The sequence below is a fragment of the Gobio gobio genome, assembly GCF_949357685.1.
Source record: "Gobio gobio genome assembly, chromosome: 10".
In the NCBI taxonomy this organism is placed as follows: Eukaryota; Metazoa; Chordata; class Actinopteri; order Cypriniformes; family Gobionidae; genus Gobio; species Gobio gobio.
Window position 1 is genome coordinate 37,403,184 of NC_137116.1, and position 20,141 is coordinate 37,423,324.

General features: G+C 37.7%; 1 protein-coding gene across 1 annotated transcript in view; it reads right to left on the reverse strand.

The window, feature by feature from the left end:
* Nucleotides 1-20,141, reverse strand: part of grid2 (glutamate receptor, ionotropic, delta 2) — a gene marked incomplete at both ends in the record, with an annotated part of 524,276 nt that overhangs the window by 120,337 nt on the left and 383,798 nt on the right. Inside the window, one exon of the mRNA XM_079827346.1 lies at nucleotides 9,347-9,448. Coding sequence (XP_079683472.1) covers nucleotides 9,347-9,448 — 102 coding nt within the window. The remainder of the gene's footprint in view (nucleotides 1-9,346; nucleotides 9,449-20,141) is intronic.

Consider the following 20,141-nt stretch of genomic DNA (forward strand, 5'->3'; position numbering starts at 1 on the left):
TATTCTAGCTAAATAAATTATTTTTTTATCAACACTTGAATGTGGATAAGTTTCATTAAAAAAGCTACATTTTTATCTAAAGTAAGAAAATATATATTTTTTATCAAAGACTGCATCCAGATCGGATTCACAACGATGATCAAAACATATGCTGCGTCACAATTCGTCTACCTATACTACGTCCTAAAAGTATGTACTCTTTTTGTGAAGAAAAAATACATACTTTAAAGTATGCACTTAATCACAGGATGAGACCGAAAGGGAGAGCTGGATGAAGAGCGCCAGAACCGGCAAGGGTTTAAACGCACAACCACCTGACAAATATTCTGGCTGAAACTCTTCTGGCTGAAACTCTCTGTGCCTTTATTGTTATTTTTATTTCTTATCCATTCCAATTTTATTCTTATGTATTTGTTTCCTTTTCATGTAAAGCACTTTGAATTACCATTGTGTATGAAATGTGCTATATAAATAAACTTGCTTTGCCTAAGTGTGTAGCAAAAGAGTAGACAAGCTTTGGGACATACTATCACATCATAAAATTGCGTCTTTAAAGGGATCCCATGGTGTCAAGACTTGTATGGCTTAATATTACATAAATTATGTCTCTTACTGAAATTTGTAGTAGAAAACCCATGAAAGATCCACGTTATTTAAAAAATCCATTATATATTTGGACAATGGGCACCGCCATTTTGTTTGAGTTCTAGGTTGATGACGTAGAATGGTTGCACTCGGCAATCAACTGGCGCTACCTGTAGCTATTTTTACCACAACACACCTCCAATTTTTTTTCAGAGTTAAACAAAACCAATCAATTGCTTTGTAATTGCATTTAACACACACGTGCACACAAACACTCTCTCTCTCTCTCTCTCTCTCTCTCTCTCTCTCTCTCTCTCTCTCACACACACACACACAGACAGACAGACAGACACACCAATAGATCGGCGCGCTCACACACACACATCCATGCACTGTGCGTGCACACACGCTCAATCAGCTGTAATGTTATACATGAGGTTGACTTGCCTAGTTTGTCACCTGGTTCCGATTCGGCAGGCCAGCACTCTCCCTGGCTGAATCCGAAATCGCCCCCTATACCCTCAAATAGGGCACTATTGAGGGGACAGCCATTTGTAGTGGTGTCCAAAACCATAGTGGACGTTATGAGTGCACTCATTCAATCCCACATTGAACCGCAAAAATGAGTGTACAGCTGATGTACACTGTAGCGTCTGTAGGAATTGTGGGCGCAGACACATAGTTTAATGAATCTTCCAAATGATTTGATCAGAAATGACCACTTTACAAAGCCCAATTCAGCTCCAGACCCCAGGAAATCGACCATCTATCACCAGAGAGACGGAGGCTCCATTCTGCCCGGAGCTACTACTTTAATATAATAATTACTTGATTGCCTATGAACTTTTGACCAAAACTTAGACAAAGAGGACAAAAGACTCGGTGTGATTACAAGACAAAGAAACAAACCAGATCTCTGTCTTTTCAATGAGCGGTAAATGAACTCCACGTGACAGTTAAAACTCCTAGCAAACTCACAGAAACTGTTACATATGAAGTGCATCAAATCACTGATTATTGGACTTGCATTCAAATAGCCTTCGACATAGCTTGTTAGTGTGTCTACAACTGATACACGTGACTATTATGCATGTATATCACTCCCAATTCATGCAATTATGTAACTATTGAATGAGTGGATGAAAAGGCACCGTGTTTGATATCTTTTTGTTCGTATGGGTATAATCCAACAGATGAGCTGAACGAAATCTTTATAGAATTGATCATGTCCTTATAGTAAGAAATTAGGTCTAAATTTACTCTCTGCTTAAGAGCAGGATAACCATAGATAACCCAATTGTATGGGAGGGGTGGAGACACAGTCACCCCTGAACCCTAATTGGCCAGAACCCATCCAGGGGATGGGCAAATATTTGAGTTTTAACCTCAGAACACGGACGAAGAGAGCCAGTTCGCAGTTGTTCAGTTGGGTTGAGTCCTAGCAGTTGACCAGAGTTGAGTTCTGAACGGAGAGCTCCCAGGAGACGATCTGACGATTGTGGCAGACCAAGATCAGAGAAAATGGGTTAAACAACGATTTCATTCAGGCCATCTGCTCTTCTCTCACTTTCCTTTCTTTTACTTAAAGTTTATTTTCTTTACAGTCTAGTGTTTCACTATTGTTCGGATATTAATATCCGCTGCAGAGTTGATATTTACGGCCCGTTCAAATGAACGCTGGAAGAGTCATTTGCTCGGCTGTAAAATAGACTCTCAAAATTCCTTATGAATTCATTAATTCATTCATTTGAGCTAAATAGACCTGTTTCCCTTTAACAGAGTCCCCTTTAAGTTTTTACATATCGGTGGACGAATAAGTTAAGGTGTAAACATTAATTCTGAATTATTTATAAATTATAATGTAATTCGAGTCTCTTTCCTTTTAATTCAATTCCCCGTTGAGTTATTATTTTATCTGACTCATAGTCACTACACACACAACATCTGTCCCAATTCACTCACTCATTTTTATTCACTCATCAAGTGAACTGAATTAGTGGATAACGTAGGGAATAGTGAATGAGGTTTTAGGGGGCGATTTCAGATTCAGCCCCTGTCGTGGAGACTGACGAGGGCAGCCCATTACACATCTCGATTGAGAACAGAGCAGTCTGTCAGATGTGTGTGTGTGTGTGTGTGTGTGTGTGTGTGTGTCATAGACCGCAAAAAAAGGTGTGTGTGTGTGTGTGTGTTTGTGGGCGCGTGCGATCTTGATTGAGACCCTGTCAGATGTATGTGTGTGTGTGAGCGTGCACACACGCGCCGATTTGTTGGTGTGTATGTGAGTGTGAGAGTGTTTCTGTGCACGTGTATTTGAGTGTATTTTAAATGCAGTTACAAAGCAATTGATTGGTTTTGTTTAACTCTGAAACATTTTTCAAGTTGTGTTGTGGTAAAAATAGCTACGGGTAGCACTAGTTGATTGCAGAGTGCAACCATTCTATGTCATCAACCTAGAACGTAAACAAAATGGCGCTGCCCATTGTCCAAATATATAATGGATTTTTTAAATAACGTTGATCTTTTATGGGTTTTCAACTACATATTTCAGTAAGAGACATAATTTATGTTATATTAAGCCATACAAGTCTCAACACCATGGGATCCCTTTAACAGTTGCTCTCTGTCGCATCCTGACACGCATCCTGTCACCGTAAACTGGCCTGTCAATCATCTTGTCACAGTTGAAATCCTCCACATTTCATTTCATTTCCTACTGTATTGGAGAGAAAAACACGTTGATCTGCAGTCACGGTCTTTCATGCGGAGAACTCTCCTCATATTAATGCATGATGATGCATTTAAAAGGTAATGGCCAAACGGATCTTTATAAAAGTCCACTTTGTAATTGCAGATGAAATATAACATGGATAACATAAAATATATATATTTTTTTTTATCAGGTTAAACTTTGATTATTAGTCACTCAACCCTTTATCTAAACCTCTCACCATTGGTCCTGCATATTCGCCATATTTTGTTTTAATTTTACTTGTGTTTGTACTTCTGAACCAAATCCTTCTCCAAAGCACAATGGGTTGTGTGCAATATTAGCCTTTATAGTGTGCACGGATACACACTTTGAAAATCTACTGGAAATAGTAGAACATCTGGGGACTTTTGACATACTCTTTTCAACATACTATGCTTTGGGACAATAGACCGTAAAAAAATATGGACGACGCGACTTCATTCTCTTCCGCTGAAGTAATTGAAGCCTCCGGAGGTCCGAATATGGCTCTGACATCTTGCGCAGTTTTGGGACAGAGTCTGCGCAGTAGTGGTCTCGGGACCGGAATCTGCGCGTAGATAGCAGGAAGTAGAGGTGCGATATCAAAAGCCCGCCCACACTCTTGCAGATGCAGAACAATTCATTATGTTTGTGTGAAATAAACAGTTATGGGAATGTAGAAACTAAAGCTAAAGCTCCAATTTCCTCCCAGAAAAAAGTCTGTTAGTGCCTCAGTGACAACTTCACTCAGAGAAGCCGTCAATCTCAGCTGTCAATCATGACGTCCCTCATTTTTATAGCATCAAATAACTAACTAAAACTAAACTGAAACTTAACAATGACAGAAACCAACTTTGGGAAAACATTTTTTGAAGTGTAATTTGATTGTTTAGTTTGTCTCGCATCCATTAGAAAACACGAAGGGTTATGACCTATACTGGGACCAACCACCTGGGGGTGATCGAGGGGCGGAGGTTTCAGTTTCTGAGAGGAGTGCTACAGGCTTGGTTGGGACACACTTATTCTAATCTCACATACTAGTATGGACATTGGGACGCAGGGATAGATGAAGCAGGTTGCACAGTCCTATAGCTCATCCTTGGTTGACATTTAATTTATACGCATTTGATTTATATGCTGTTTAATGTTGATGATCGTGTTATTTTACATATGCATCTGTTTATATATATTCTAACGCTTGTTTCTGCTTTTTCACCTGTGTTTTGATCTGGAGGCGGGGAAAGATCATCAAGTCTAAATAGTTGAATCCATAGTTTACTGTAAATCACAAACCAGAAGATTTTTCACTAAAGTTCATAGAAATCACACTAGCATAATATCCAATCACTTGACCACTAAGTTGTTCCTCCTGGCTTTTTTATATGAAAGTCAGCAAAATAATATTGATAAAACATACATTTATAAAGAAACAAATTAGATTCCCTTGTTCATCTGGACTAACAGATTTCTAAACTTTTGCTGAACACAATCTTGCAAAGTCGTAAGTTGTTGAAAGGAGCTCCATTTAGCAAGGAGCTTTCACAGGCCTGAATGGCTGTATTCAACACAAGGCCGATGACCAACCATCATGTGAAAAGCAAACTTCTTCCTCCAGAGTCTTCAGCAGCTCTGCGATTCCTATACCACGGTAGCGTCTAATTCCAATACCATAGCGATTTCAATACCACGGTGGCACCAGAGGCCCAGTGAAAATAATAGCCTGCTGTTTATTTTTCATATTCTCTTAAACAAATCCCTATTGATGTCTGAAGTGTTTCTGGGAATATGTCAGGCAGATTTATCATGGAAGGAGCGTTATTGACTGCATGCAGCCTGCACATTAAGCCAGCGCTTTCTAATCCTCACCAGACCACCCTCGCTCAATAAGCTATTAGAGGAAGTGAGGATATGCATGCCAACTCGCACTATAGCCAAGAGGTGCCATCTATCAGACCGCCCTCTGAGGGGCTTGTGCAAGACCCCTGCCAGATTCTCCCAGACCAATCGGTCATCAGCACCATCTGAAGAATATCTGTAGCACTTAGACTAGGGGTAAAAGCACAGCGACAATGACCCTTTTAACAGGATTCTTCCAGTATCGTTTTTTATCTACATTGAGATGTAGCCCTGCTCTTATTGAGCCGGCCTAGAAGGGGTACGGCTCCCCACACGTGTTCAACCCATGTCGCATTGATTCCCTCCCTCATTATACGGCCATTCCTTCCACCCAACTACACATGCAGTGGTTCAAATTCACACCGATCTTGTGGACAATCTCTACTATAGAAATCGATAGAAGACATGGAGCAAAGGTGAGACATGTCACTAACATTAGCATCATCCTGTGTTGTTCAAGTGTTATTGCTGCGGGCATGCATGTGGGTCGATGATGTGACAATCTATTTTTTTTTTCAGTTCTACATTAAAAACACAATCAGGGATGTCAGGGCGGTGCAACCAGTGCGACCGATGCTTGAGGGGGACCCATGGCGAACAGACCAAGGGCACCATGGAGCATTTCCAATAGGGTCGCTAACAAGGATGACTTCTAAAGAATCATATGACAATGACAATTGGAGTAACGGCTTATTCAGCTTTGCCATTACAGGAATACATTAAATTAAATATATTCAAATAAAAAAACATTTCATTAAAAAATGCAGCCTTGGTGAGAATAAGAGACTTCTTTCGAAAACATAAAAAATGTGTATGTATACAGTATATTTACATGAATAATTCATTAATATTTCACATGATTTTATATTAAAAATGCATATATATATATATATATATATATATATATATATATATATATATATATATATATATATATATATATATATATATATATATATATATATATATATATATATATATTACTTGATTTTTAATTTATATGAATACACTATACAGTATGACTTCAGTCTTCGTCCATCTTCTACAGACGTTCTGAAGATTCTCTCATGCATGCAGCTATGATCCACTGGTGAGTGAATAAAAAAACCTGTGTCATGGTGCATCGAGACGGCAAGGTTTCATGACAGCTGTGTGTGTGTTCTCAGTCAGTTTCTGTGTTTGGAACAGCACCAGCGTTTCTCAGACTGGTGAAGAGCTGTCAGAGCTGGCACGTCACGTATCCTGACACGCCTGCCACTGGGGCAGCTGGGAGCAGTGGGGAGTTTAAGTTGCAAGGAGCCAGTGGGCCGCTACCAGTTAGCAGTAAGACCGAAGGGAGCGCTCCATCAGCAACCAGCAGGGAGCATGCGCCTCCCTCATCCACCTGAAGGTTTACTTTACAAATGACAACATATCCCATGGTTCCAAGCTCCCTGCTTCCCTAACCATATGTTTCACCACAAGGGTCTATGGAACTACTCTGGAACACTTTGCTTTTTCTTCATTTTTGGAGGAATGATTCATCCTGATTTTAATACAATGTTTGAACTAGAAATTGCTATTCTGCATGCAAAGACATTGTGTAAAAAGATCTTTAAATATTTTAAGGCAGTGAAGTCAAGGACAAGGCAATGTAGTCAAATAATTAATTAGTCTTTTTTCATTCATTCATTCTAAGCCATTTATTTATTGTAACATTTTAGTTGATAACAATGTGGAAAATAACAAACGTGTTACAGACCAAACTCTACACTTAAAAGTTTAGTCATCAATTACTCACCCGCATGTCGTTCCAAACCTGTAAGACTTATTCATCTTCGGATCACAAATGAAGATATTATAAAAGCCTAAATTAAATCTGTTCGTTCTGTTCGCTATTACAATTAAATAATACTTAAATCGATATGTCATCCTCAATAAACCCGTCTCCGGCGTGTTGCCTCCGATCATTCGAATATTGCACTTTAATAATTATTTAATCAACATCATCCTCAATAAACCCGTCTCCAGCATGTTGCCCCCGGTCCCTCGAATATTCTGATCTATTATGACCTCTGAGCTGTAAAGCTGCCAGAATAATAATAATAATAATAATAATACGCTGTTTGTTAATTGGCCAGAGGAGAACTGGCACCCCGACTGAGCCTGGTTTCTCCCAAGGTTTATTTTTCTCCATTAGGTCACCTAATGGGGTTTTGGTTTCCTTGCCACTGTTGCCTCTGGCTTGGCGTGCTCAGTTGGGGACACTAAATTTTTCAACTAAACATCGAAATAAATCGAAATAATAAACTAAATTAACCATTTAAACTAAATTACTGATCGAATTATTGATCTAAAGCCCACACTGTCACTGTATGATAATTGAAATGAACTGATGACATCAGCGTTTTTTTCCAGAATGGCTATACAGCTGAATAAAATTATGCTGCATTATTTTCCTGTTTAACACTGTAAAGCTGCTTTGAAACAATCTACATTGTTAAAAGCGCTATATAAATAAAGTTGACTTGACTTCGTCAGAAAATTGGGACTAAACCGCTCAATTCATATGGATTAGTTTTACGATCTCTTTATAAACTTTTCGAAGATTCAAAGTGGTAGTTGCGTAGACTGTCAGTGGAGGGACAGAAATCTCTCAGATTTCATTAAAAATATCTTCATTTGTGTTCTGAAGATACATAATTACATAATTTTCCATTTTGAGCAAATTAACAATTTTAAAATTCTCATGCTAAACATGGCCAAAATTTCAAAAAAAGAGCCACATGACAGTTTTTCTGTGCCAAATACACTCCTGTCATTTTGTTTTTAGTCCACGAAATCAACAATGTCACTAAAACAGTGTGTTTTTGGTTGTGAGGGAAAGATAACCTTGTTCAGCTTCCCAAATAACCCAGCGTTATGGAAACAGTGGATGCAGTTTCTTTTTACGGAGCAGCAACAGAGTTCTGAAATGTGTGTTTGTTTGTTCCCGGTCATGAATCAAACGTTTGTGTTTTGTTAGCAATCGGTGTGTAAGTGCATATAATTTAAACAACAAGAACATATATAGTGAATTGAAAGTTATCCAGGGATAATGCCATGACGTATTGTGTGTGTGTCTCTCTTTAGCCCCGCCCCGAAATAATCGGTCCAGCGTATCTGTCTTTTATAAATATGATAAAACTAAAGACTCTTCTGAGATATGAAGGATGCAATACTACTCTATAGGTACTCAAGATTAACATGAGATTGGCCGAAACTGTGTGTGTTATGTAAGTTTAAATATTTGATCTAATTTGATTATACGGCCACTGACCAATAAGACCAGTTTTACAGAGGTCTGCAGATTCCTTCTGGACCACACAATCTTTCAGCTCTCAAATTAAACTGTGAGACCATCTTATTGTCCACCAGTGTCCACAGTTTGTCAATATGTGCATTCAGTTCTGGCCTCATAGGCCACAAGGGGGAGTGCCTTAACATGACAGCCTCCGCTTACTGCTTATTGTTAGCGATTGTGGATGCAAGTTATTCACAGAGCATTCTGTCAGGGCGAGAAATCACTGAAGAAAGGAAAAAGAGGAGTAAAGAGAGAGAGATAGATAGAGAGAGAGAGAGAGAGAGAGAGAGAGAGAGAGAGAGAGAGAGAGAGAGAGAGAGAGAGAGAGAGAGAGAGAGAGAGAGAGAGAGAGAGAGAGAGAGAAAAGAGAGTAGCAGCATCACCGCTTTCTTCTCTGACTGACTTCAAAGCAGGGATATGAACAATTTAAACCTCTGAATCTTTAAAGAACTCCAGGGATTCACTCAAATCGGTGCTGGAGGGAAGATAGCAAAACTCAAATCTCAATATAACCCAGCTCTCCTGGTCTACGTTCATCGCACCCCGAAATTCACTCATGATGAACTTAGAGACCGGTGACTTGATGTGAACAGACCTCTGGAGCTCACTGGAATGAATATGGATTACTCTGGGGTTGCTTCAACCTTATGAGGTCCATTTATATTAGAGGTAAAAGGAGAGACCATCGCTGAGCAACAGTAAATATTAGAACACTGACATCTTGTAAAACTTTGTAGTTATGAAGACTATTGTAGCTGTAAGATGACGTATAAAGCCCTTGATTTGACTGGTAATGCTGTAACGGTACCTACCAGTACAGTGACAACCCGCAGGACGACCCCACGCATGTTGTTTTCCAGCTTTCGATCTGTCAGTGTCCCGTTTAATCCGTGGATTGGGTCCCAAGTGGCAAGCTAAAAAAAATGCAGAAAGTTCACTGTAAGTTCAAGACATGCACAGAAAGAAGTATTGATTACACTAACAGCCTATAGATTTTTACAGTAATGTAAATTAGTTCATTTCAGAACACAAGCAGGGAGTTTCTTTCTTCTTTCTTTTCCTTTTTCGCTTTCATCTACTCATAAGAAACAAACATCATAAATGAGAACTTGTTAATACATCACTTGCTTCTCTTAGAGATCAATAAAGAGATCAATAGAAGATTGAATGGACATTACTTGGACTTGCTCCCCATATGCTTCTCCTGAAAAATGTACCCATTATCTCCCATGTATCTCCTATAGAATTTCATAAGAGACCTAAACAATGTCTCAAACTGTGCTCAGTTCTGTAAAGAGAAAGTTTCAATATTAAATACTTTCTTATAGCCTATTTCTGGAATCAGTAATATTTTTTGTTTGTTTTAGTTTTGAAAAGAAATTAACACTTTTATTTAGCACATTTAATTGCTCAAAAGTGACAGTAAAGACAATTATATTACACACACAAAAGAAATGCTGTTCTTTTCAATTTATTAAAAAATCCTGAAAAAAATGTATCACATATTCATAAAAGTATTAAGTAAAACCAGTTTGAACATTGATAATAAGTTTCTTAAGCACCAAAACAGCCTATTAGAATGATCACATAAAGTCTGGAGTAATGATGCTGAAAATTCAGCTTTGCCATTACAGGAATAAATTACATTGTATAATATGTGACCGGTGCAGGCAAAATGAGTCGCAATGAGCTAATTTTCAAAAATGAGTTCTCGATTAAAAAACCTTGAAAATGATGTAGGATTTGTTTGAATCGGAAATTGATATAGTCGACATAGTCAGCAAATTTTGAAAAGTTTTCTGAAGGTTCCAAAACAAATAACCTAGCAACCAAACCTTAACATCCCTGGTAATAATACCAAATTTGGCACACACAAAGTCAAAACTAAATATCTATAGGAAAAATATATATTAAACTTTTTTTCTCCATGATACCACAATTGTTTGATTAACATTAATGAAATAGACAGCCTAGATATTAACCCTTAATCGTCCCTTGGGGTCCAGCTGACCCCACTGGACTTTTCCTCCATTTTTTAAAAGTGTTCCCTTCATCTCAGGGCCATGAGACTCGGTGACTTTTCCTAAATAATCTATCTAAACATGCACAAAAAATCTGGGCTTGATTTGGTTGTTCTAAAGGTGTGTAAAAAAAATTTACCGTTTAAGTCCCTCGGGGTCAGATTGACCCCACATTGAAAATGAATGGGAAAGTGTAAAAAATCAATTTTTTTCACTTTTTTTGTCAATTTTTTTTTACTAAATCCAGTATAAATCTGAAAGATTTTCATACATAAATGAAGTACTAATACTAGAGCACAAATGCAATATGGAACAAGCATGTTCACTCACACGCACACACACACAAACACAAACACAGGTGTCTGGAGCATTTTTTTGGATTTTTGCAATGAATGGGAAAATGTAAAAAATGCTTTTTTTCACTTTGTTTGTAAAAAAAAAAAAACTAAATCCAGTATAAATCTGAAAATGTCTACATTTATATCAAGATCTGGTCCTAGAGCATAAACACAAAGTAGAACAAACATTCTGTCTCATACACACACGCACACACACACACAAACACACACATGTGTGTGACTGCAACAGAGAGCATTTTTATAGAAACTGGCAAATAAAATCAACAAAACTGGCATAAATCTGAAAAAATTCCATACATAAATGAAGGACAAATACTAGAGCACAAATGCAACATGGAACAATCATGAGAAAGAGAGGGAAAAGGGCAAATAAAAGAAAGATGAAAGGCAGCTTAACTTTTGCATAACTTCCCTATGGACCTCTATTGGATAATGTGGTCATTGCACTCTCTTTCTCTTTAACTATTATTCCTAAAGTTTTTCCACAAACCTACAGATGGCGGTATTCTATCCCTAACACATAGAGCAATGTCCAAAAACTATTTATATTTATTTAAGATCATCATTCAAGTGATTTTTTCATTAAAAAATTATTTTTAATGAGCCAATTTATGACATAGTTAATTATTTGTGCAGTAAATAGGTAAAAAACTACCAAATACCCACAAAAACACAGCATAAATGTATAGTTGAGAAGTAAATAAAAAAAATGATATATAGTTTTCCATGTAAAAAAATTATATTTGCTTATGCTATCGCTCTGTAAAAGTTTGGGTCTATCTGACCCCAAGGGACTCAAACGTAAACCCTACTTGAGGGGCGATTAAGGGTTAAGACCTACTGTACCACACTGATCTAATAATGTTACACATCAGATGTTTTTTGCCTACAGCTAAACAAACGTTCACTTAAGACATAACGGATAATGTGTGCGTGAATACTCGCCAAGACAGATATTTTGAAATACTACAATTCTGTATATGTGTATATCAGTATTGTGCGTTGTGAGAGGCGTCTTTGTGCGCACGCATCGGACTTGTCAGTCAGTAAGATCGTTTTTCATAGACAAAGGAAAGGTACTCCTTCCAGAAAACTTACAAATAAAGATACTTTTAGATTTTTAATTGTTATCTGTATACATCTGAGCAATTAAATATTCATTTGGGTATTACTAAATTGATCCTTGGTGTATCAAAAAAGGGGTTTCACCGTCTTGCATTAAAAAAAGAAATTTGATTTTAACAGATTTTTCCTTTCATGAGGCAAAGATCTCTGATGTGTTTGGTTGGTGGTGCCTGACAGCTGGTTAAAGGGATAGTTCACCCAAAAATGAAAAATCTGTCGCCATTTAGTCACGCTCAAGTTGTCCCAAACCTGTATAAATTTCCATGTTCTTCTGAACACAAAGGAAGATATTTCATTATATGAATAACAGTTGAAAGATCACACCTGATTCTAATATAGAAACAAGAAATATACTTTATTCTTATGAAAATACCTAGAGAAACTAGAGATAAACACAGAGAAACTAGAGAAACACAGATAAACCATATACTGTCTTCATGTTTCATCAGTCAAAACGTCTGTATTTGCGTCTTATTTTGCAAGGGCGCCCTCCGGCTTTAAGTATTAAAGAAACAGACATTACATGTGTGTACTCACTAGGGATGCCACAATTCTCAATATAATATTGAACCGTTCGGTACGGCATTCACGGTTCAATACGCGCTTGTGAATTGCGGTTTTCTCGGTTTTGCATTTAATTAATTATATTTCTACAAATTCTATAATTTGCCTCCTCCATCCCAATATACTGAATAACGCGACATACATTCACATCACACGTTAGTGGTGGAGTTATACTCACGGAACACTATAGTAATTCACAATCACGAAAGTTCTCAAATTATTTGCATGTGTTTTAAAGCCTTGCCGGCTCATTCGCGTGTGCGGTTTTAATATGCGCTTTTCAGAACTCGCGCACTAAAAGCCTGTCAGACACGTGATTACAGGACTAAATAGACGTTTTACTGCACTAATACTGTCAAATACACACAAGGTTAACATAAACACAGTCGGTTATGTCTAAAGTGAAAGTAAAATCGCTGTGTGTCTGTATATTAGATGCGCAGGTCTTAAACTGACAACAGCGCAGTAGTGAACATGCGATCCTTAAAAGGGACAGTTATTCACCCTTAAAATTATGTCATTATTTACTCACTCTAATATTGTTTCAAACCTGTATTCATTTCTCGATGACAGAATTTTCATTTTTGAACGAACTATCCCTTTAATGTTAATACAACAACAAAAGACAAAGAGAAAATCACTCACTGCTCTTGACTGAAAACTAATACAGCAAAGAATCAATGCATATTTTATAGTGAAGTCTATGTAGCATTTTATTTTTACATTTATTCATTCAATTTCATACTTTAATGCTGCTGTACAGCTCTGAGCTGCCAGTGTAAATCTTTATTTTTATATATATTTATTTTATATTATACAATACACTAGGAATACAAGGGTTTTTTTAAAAGTAAAGTTTTAAGTTTAAGGTTTTTCAATTATTTTAAGTAAAATAAAGAAAGAGTATTGCAATAAAAAATAGTCTTTTTTCTCCTTAACCTCTTGCTGTTCCTGTCGCCTAAGAATAGAATAACAAAAATGTGACAAGCCATCAGAACCGAACCGAACCGAACCGAACCGAAAACCGTGGTTAAAAACCGATGTATGTATTGAACCGTGGACTAACTGTATTGTTGCATCCCTAGTACTCACTAATGCTCACAACACCTTATTTTGGGTAAAAATAGAAATAAATAATACTTCTCTCAAAAGAAATCGCTTCTCGAGATCCCTGCCTTTATTAGAGAGAAGAATATGTTCAGCCCCCTCCCTCCGAAGCTCAAAAAATGGTATTCGGACCAGACCTAAAGATTTCTTTACAAAAATAAAGAAATTACAATCACAGATTTGTATCATTATAATTTAATATTTTATAATAATATTTTTTATATATATTTCTAATGATTTATAAGAAAATTAAGAGGTATTTTCAAGTGCTCAACCAAAATGTATGGATGTTTTTTGGATTGTGATTTGTGATATTGGGCTATTTAAACAAAACTGACTTAATGTTCAGCAAGAGCTGTTATGTTCTTCAAACATTTCTGGTTTGAAGGTTTGTATTTTGTGTGCCTTGTATGCAACACTGATGTCCTTTGCCAGTCACATGTCTGTTTAAGTGATGAACTGCACTACTTGTGGTTTTCAGAGATGGTAACACGTTGGACGTTTTATACTTGTGCTACAACTGTCTGGCCAGTGCTACAACACTTTCAACTTCTGTAGCACCAGTGCTATGTGCAAAAAAAAGTAATTCAGCCCTGCCCTTAGAACACAATTCACTCTGGATTCAATGCAAATATATAACCGTTTACTCATCCAATTGCATTTGAATTAAACAAGACAAGCCACCCCGAATGGAATACGGTTAGTGAGTCAATAGATTAATCCATTGGCCTTTCCATGTGGTGTTATTGTTAATATGTATTGTGAAAAGCCACAACACCTTATGGTCTAACAATGCTTGGCTTTTGCAACACAGCTCATGCTGTCCAACACACACACACACACACACACACACACACACACACACACACACACACACGCACGCACGCACACACACCCCACCAACCTATGGTTCAGGCTATTTTTAAACCACAGTAAATTACAATCAGAATATGACTCCCCAAATTTGCTGAATACCTCATATTTTAATGTTAAGTAAACATAAGTTAGTCCCGATTAAGTAGAACATTGTGAAAATCAATTACTAATACAATGCAACAGGAACACGCACAAACAAGCGACAAAAAAAACAAGCTTTCACATAGAAACACAGCAAGGAGCAAACAATCATGATTTAGACGAGTAATTTAGGGCTATGCTCTAATACCCAAGCACAAATCTGTTCACCAAACTCTAATTACACTTAGCTAATGTGTGCCGCATAAACAAACAATTCGTTGCCCTACTGTGCTCATTTTTCCTCTCGAGTTGGATAACAACAGAAAACAAGTATTGATTTATTTGCCCAATAAAACAACAGCATAGAGACAAAAGCAATACTTCCTAAAGTACGTTGAGCTACCTGTGAAAAAAATCCTCTCTATAGAAATCAAAAAATTCCAGATCCCCTGAAAGACAGTGTTGGGAAAAGATATTCCTGCTCAAACAAAACATGGTATGAAAGGGATCGGAGGGCAGGAATGTAAAAGACTTTGATGCTTTTGACATTAACAAAGAAAGTACTCATATGACAGAATACAAACTGCACCAAATATACAGTATATGTGGAATAATAAACTGGCATATTTGCTTCTATGTCTGGCTTTGTACCAGTACAAATGTCACGCTTTGTCCGTGCTATACAAATGTCAACCTTTATGCATTCATAAACATTGCACCAAAACAACCTTGCTAAAAAAAAAAAAACACAATGGATCTGAGAGGTAATGCAGATCACCTTCATACACGAGAGGTTTGAAACACGTCAACTCGACATAACACTGCTCACTATGAGTCGTATTATCGTGGGCTCTGGCTAGTTATTAGCATAATATTTAGACTGGGATTAGACAGGGTACACGCCATCCCATGGAGGCTAGGATGACAGAGCCTTTACGTAACTATCCACTTCAGAGGCGCTGGGGGCTTTTTTTTTTTTACAATGGGCAGCCATTTTAAGTTCATTCTTATCAAATCTGTCTGAAGCACCAGCCTACTAACTATAATTATGTAATCAAATCATCATGAAATATTAATGGCTGGAAGGGGTACAAGCGTGTGAATGTGTGTGTATTTTCTTTGATAAGAATTGATATTGTTGAATATCAAGCTGCATCAAAGATCTGGCAAAAAGCTGTGTAGAAAACGGTTTGTGTGCTAACCATTGAGACTGTTTATTCATTCTTATCATAGGTACTCTGCCCTTAGTGGCTTATCCTCAATTTAGCCAGGTAGTCAAGGGGCTGGGCAATCCAGAATATAAACATGGAAATTCAATACACCCAGATCCAAATGCACTGTTCTAAAACCTAGTGAGAAGTCTATATAGAGAGCTGACATCTAAAACCTACAGATCCTACACTATATACTGTAGAGAACACAGATGACTCGACAATTGATACAATATTTACTGTATATTACAGTCATGTCTTAACTCTTTCCCCGCCAAACATGGAATTTTCCGTTATTTGTGAGAAAACGCTTCCCCGAAAAAACACAGAATTTTCCAGGTTGTCCGTGTTTTCACTATTATACGATAGGGGGTGCTATTACGCATCTTCTGAATGAGTACAGATTCTCCTAATCAAAACACAGGCGAAGATGATGCAAAAAAAAAACAAGCGATCGTATGCAAGCATTTGCATATGTAAAATAACGTGATCATCAACATTAAACATCATACAAATCAAAACTGCCTAATGTTACTGAATGAAATGTCGACCCAGACCGAGCTATTGGACTGTGCAAGCATTAGGGTGTTGATGGACTTGATCTAGTCCATCTGTTTTTGATTATCATTCTGAATCTGATCTGGATGTAGTCTTTGACAAAAAACGTGATTTTCTCAGCTTTTTGTAAAAAAAAAAAAAAAATGATATTTAAGTGATGCATGAAGCTGTTTAAAAGGATTTGCTCTTTCTTTTGATATATTGCATGCTCAGATATTCATACAACAAAATATTCTATGGGCTATTACATTTTTGTGAAAATTATGAAAAAACTCTGCCGGTGGCTGGCAACTTTTTTTTTTTAAACGCTGGCGGGGAAAGAGTTAACATATATATACAGTATACACTCACCTAAAGGATTATTAGGAACACCATACTAATACTGTGTTTGACCCACTTTTGCCTTCAGAACTGCCTTAATTCTACGTGGCATTGATTCAACAAGGTGCTGAAAGCATTCTTTAGAAATGTTGGCCCATATTGATTGGATAGCATCTTGCAGTTGATGGAGATTTGTGGGATGCACATCCAGGGCACGAAGCTCCCGTTCCACCACATCCCAAAGATGCTCTATTGGGTTGAGATCTGGTGACTGTGGGGGCCATTTTAGTACAGTGAACTCATTGTCATGTTCAAGAAACCAATTTGAAATGATTCAAGCTTTGACATGGTGCATTATCCTGCTGGAAGTAGCCATCAGAAGATGGGTACATGGTGGTCATAAAGGGATGGACATGGTCAGAAACAATGCTCAGCTGGGCCGTGGCATTTAAACGATGCCCAATTGGCACTAAGGAGCCTAAAGTGTGCCAAGAAAACATTCCCCACACCATTACACCACCACCACCAGCCTGCACAGTGGTAACAAGGCATGATGAATCAATGTTCTCATTCTGTTTACGCCAAATTCTGACTCTACCATCTGAATGTCTCAACAGAAATCGAGACTCATCAGACCAGGCAACATTTTTCCAGTCTTCAACTGTCCAATTTTGGTGAGCTTGTGCAAATTGTAGTGGAGATGAGTGGTACCCGGTGGGGTCTTCTGCTGTTGTAGCCAATCCGCCTCAAGGTTGTGCGTGTTGTGGCTTCACAAATGCTTTGCTGCCTACCTCGGTTGTAACGAGTGGTTATTTCAGTCAAAGTTGCTCTTCTATCAGCTTGAACCAGTCGGCCCATTCTCCTCTGACCTCTAGCATCAACAAGGCATTTTCGCCCACAGGACTGCCGCATACTGGATGTTTTTCCCTTTTCACACCATTCTTTGTAAACCCTAGAAATGGTTGTGCGTGAAAATCCCAGTAACTGAGCAGATTGTGAAATACTCAGACCGGCCCGTCTGGCACCAACAACCAAACCACGCTCAAAATTGCTTAAATCACCTTTCTTTCCCATTCTGACATTCAGTTTGGAGCTCAGGAGATTGTCTTGACCAGGACCACACCCCTAAATGCATTGAAGCAACTGCCATGTGATTGGTTGATTAGATCATTGCATTAATGAGAAATTGAACAGGTGTTCCTAATAATCCTATAGGTAAGTGTATATAGAGATTTTGGACCATCGTCTCTATCATGGTTATGCTCATGTGACGTTGCTGTGCTGCGCGATCACGAAAGTTTATCATTTGCATGCATTTTTAAGCAATGCGGTTTAAAAACAGCTGGCTTAAAACCGTTAAAGAGCAATTATCAGCGAAAGAGAACTCATTTCACTATATGAGCGTGCTCTTTGAGTGACTGTTTCTCAGCGCTGTTTGAGAGAGATGCGTGACATGAAGCCGCTGCACATTGAGCACATGAGAACCAAACTGAGTGCTTTTTGTGAACGTAAACAGTTAAGAGAGAAAACAAACAAGTATATTGGATCCGTGCAGTCTGTCTTAAAGTGACAGCATCAAAATGTACCAGCTTAAAGCTGCAGTCTGTAAGTTTTGCCTCTGTTTGAAAACTGCAATTGCAGTTATTTGCGAAGTTATCATCTTGGAGTATTATTAACCTAAATAAGAATTTTCACCGGAAAAAGTCATCTGAACAAGTAAGTAACATGCCTGCCACTTTTGAGAACAAAACATTACAATAAATCACGTTACCAACGGTGATTAAATCTAACGTTCGCTCATATCACATCAAACAGTGCAAATTGTTATTATTGTTACATTTTGTTTTCAAATTGTTAATGTTAACAGCATTAGCATTGCGTGACTAGGTGTATTTAGTGTGTTTTAGCGTTAGATGTAGATTTCAATTTCCGTACAGTCTATTCTTTTGCTTTTGACTACGGGTGACCCAAAGACATGCTTAAATTATCCCGTGGAAATCCACCATACCACTCTAATTATAACACATTATTACAAGCTTACCGTTGTGAATGGGGCTAAGGTAAGGAGTGAGTTTTGAATACTGGCTTGTTGTGTACTTGCTCAATTTGATTTTGGATCATTTTTAACCAAAAAAAGTTACGGACTGTAGCGTTAAATAACTACAACTTTTTAAAATACAATATCTTAGGAGGAGCGTTATGATGTTGATTTGAAAGGCTGTTTATACAGACATAGCTCAGCAACAGAGGTTTGCAACAGAGCTAGTGTTTTGTTTTCAAGCTAGCTGAGCAGACAGACACTTTGCTTTCAACAGGTGGTAAATATTAATGTGAACTTCTAACACAATTCAAACAGATCTGTGCACGTAATTGAAGGTGAGTAAGGACACGCCTGACTCATGGTCATAAATTCAAGCTGAAGCCTTAGATACATTGATTCACTGGATTTCTATGTAGCTATAACATGACACTCTTGATCAAACAGAATGGCCGTTCATCATCATAGTCTGGTGAAAATAAAAAGGAGAAAGAATGTTGGTCCTGTCTCTTTAACTCTGATGCATTTATAAAACAGCATAATTCAATAGACAATCAACCTTCAATTTCAGCCATTTATTATCAGCACATTTCCTGCAGGAGCAGGTGGAACGTTTTTATGATGTATGATTGATTGATTCACAAAGCTCCATTAATTAAAACGAATGTTTTTGTGGTTAAGGACACTGCTATGCTTTTAAGTGCATCCGCATTGATCTCAAGGAATAGACTTTTGAAGAGGGGCCTTGGAAAGCAGATCCAAAGCAAATGTGAGTCTAAAATCGGTAATTATGGTTTGATTGCGAAACAATGTAATATAAAACCCAGAGACTGTCCATGGAAGCCGTATCTGCAATATCCGATAAAGGTCTTCTTGAGCACGTCTACATAAACTCATAACAGCTATATTTACAGCAAGCGAGGCATGCTAAATGCCTATGAGAAATTTCAAGCCTTGTCTAATCAATAAAATATTATCCACCGTGGGAATACATGTAGCCATATTGCTGAATCGCTGCTGCTGAATGCGTCAGCCTGAATCGACACATCCATCGACCTTTGGACTCGTCGCTCATCATGTTGACTTCTGGGAATGGTGAGAAACACAACAGGCCGACCTGGCGATGTTCAAATCAGAGCATTCTAGGAGGTAGATGACTGTTTACCAATCCTGTTTTAAAGTAGTTTTTTATACATTTTACCCAAAAACATAAATTCTGTGAAAATGTACTAACCCTCATGTTGTTATAAACCTGTGTGACTTGCTTTGTGAAATACAAAAGAAGGAATTGAAAGAATATGAGGGTTAGTAAGTGATGAATAGCATGAAATAGGCACATTATGCTG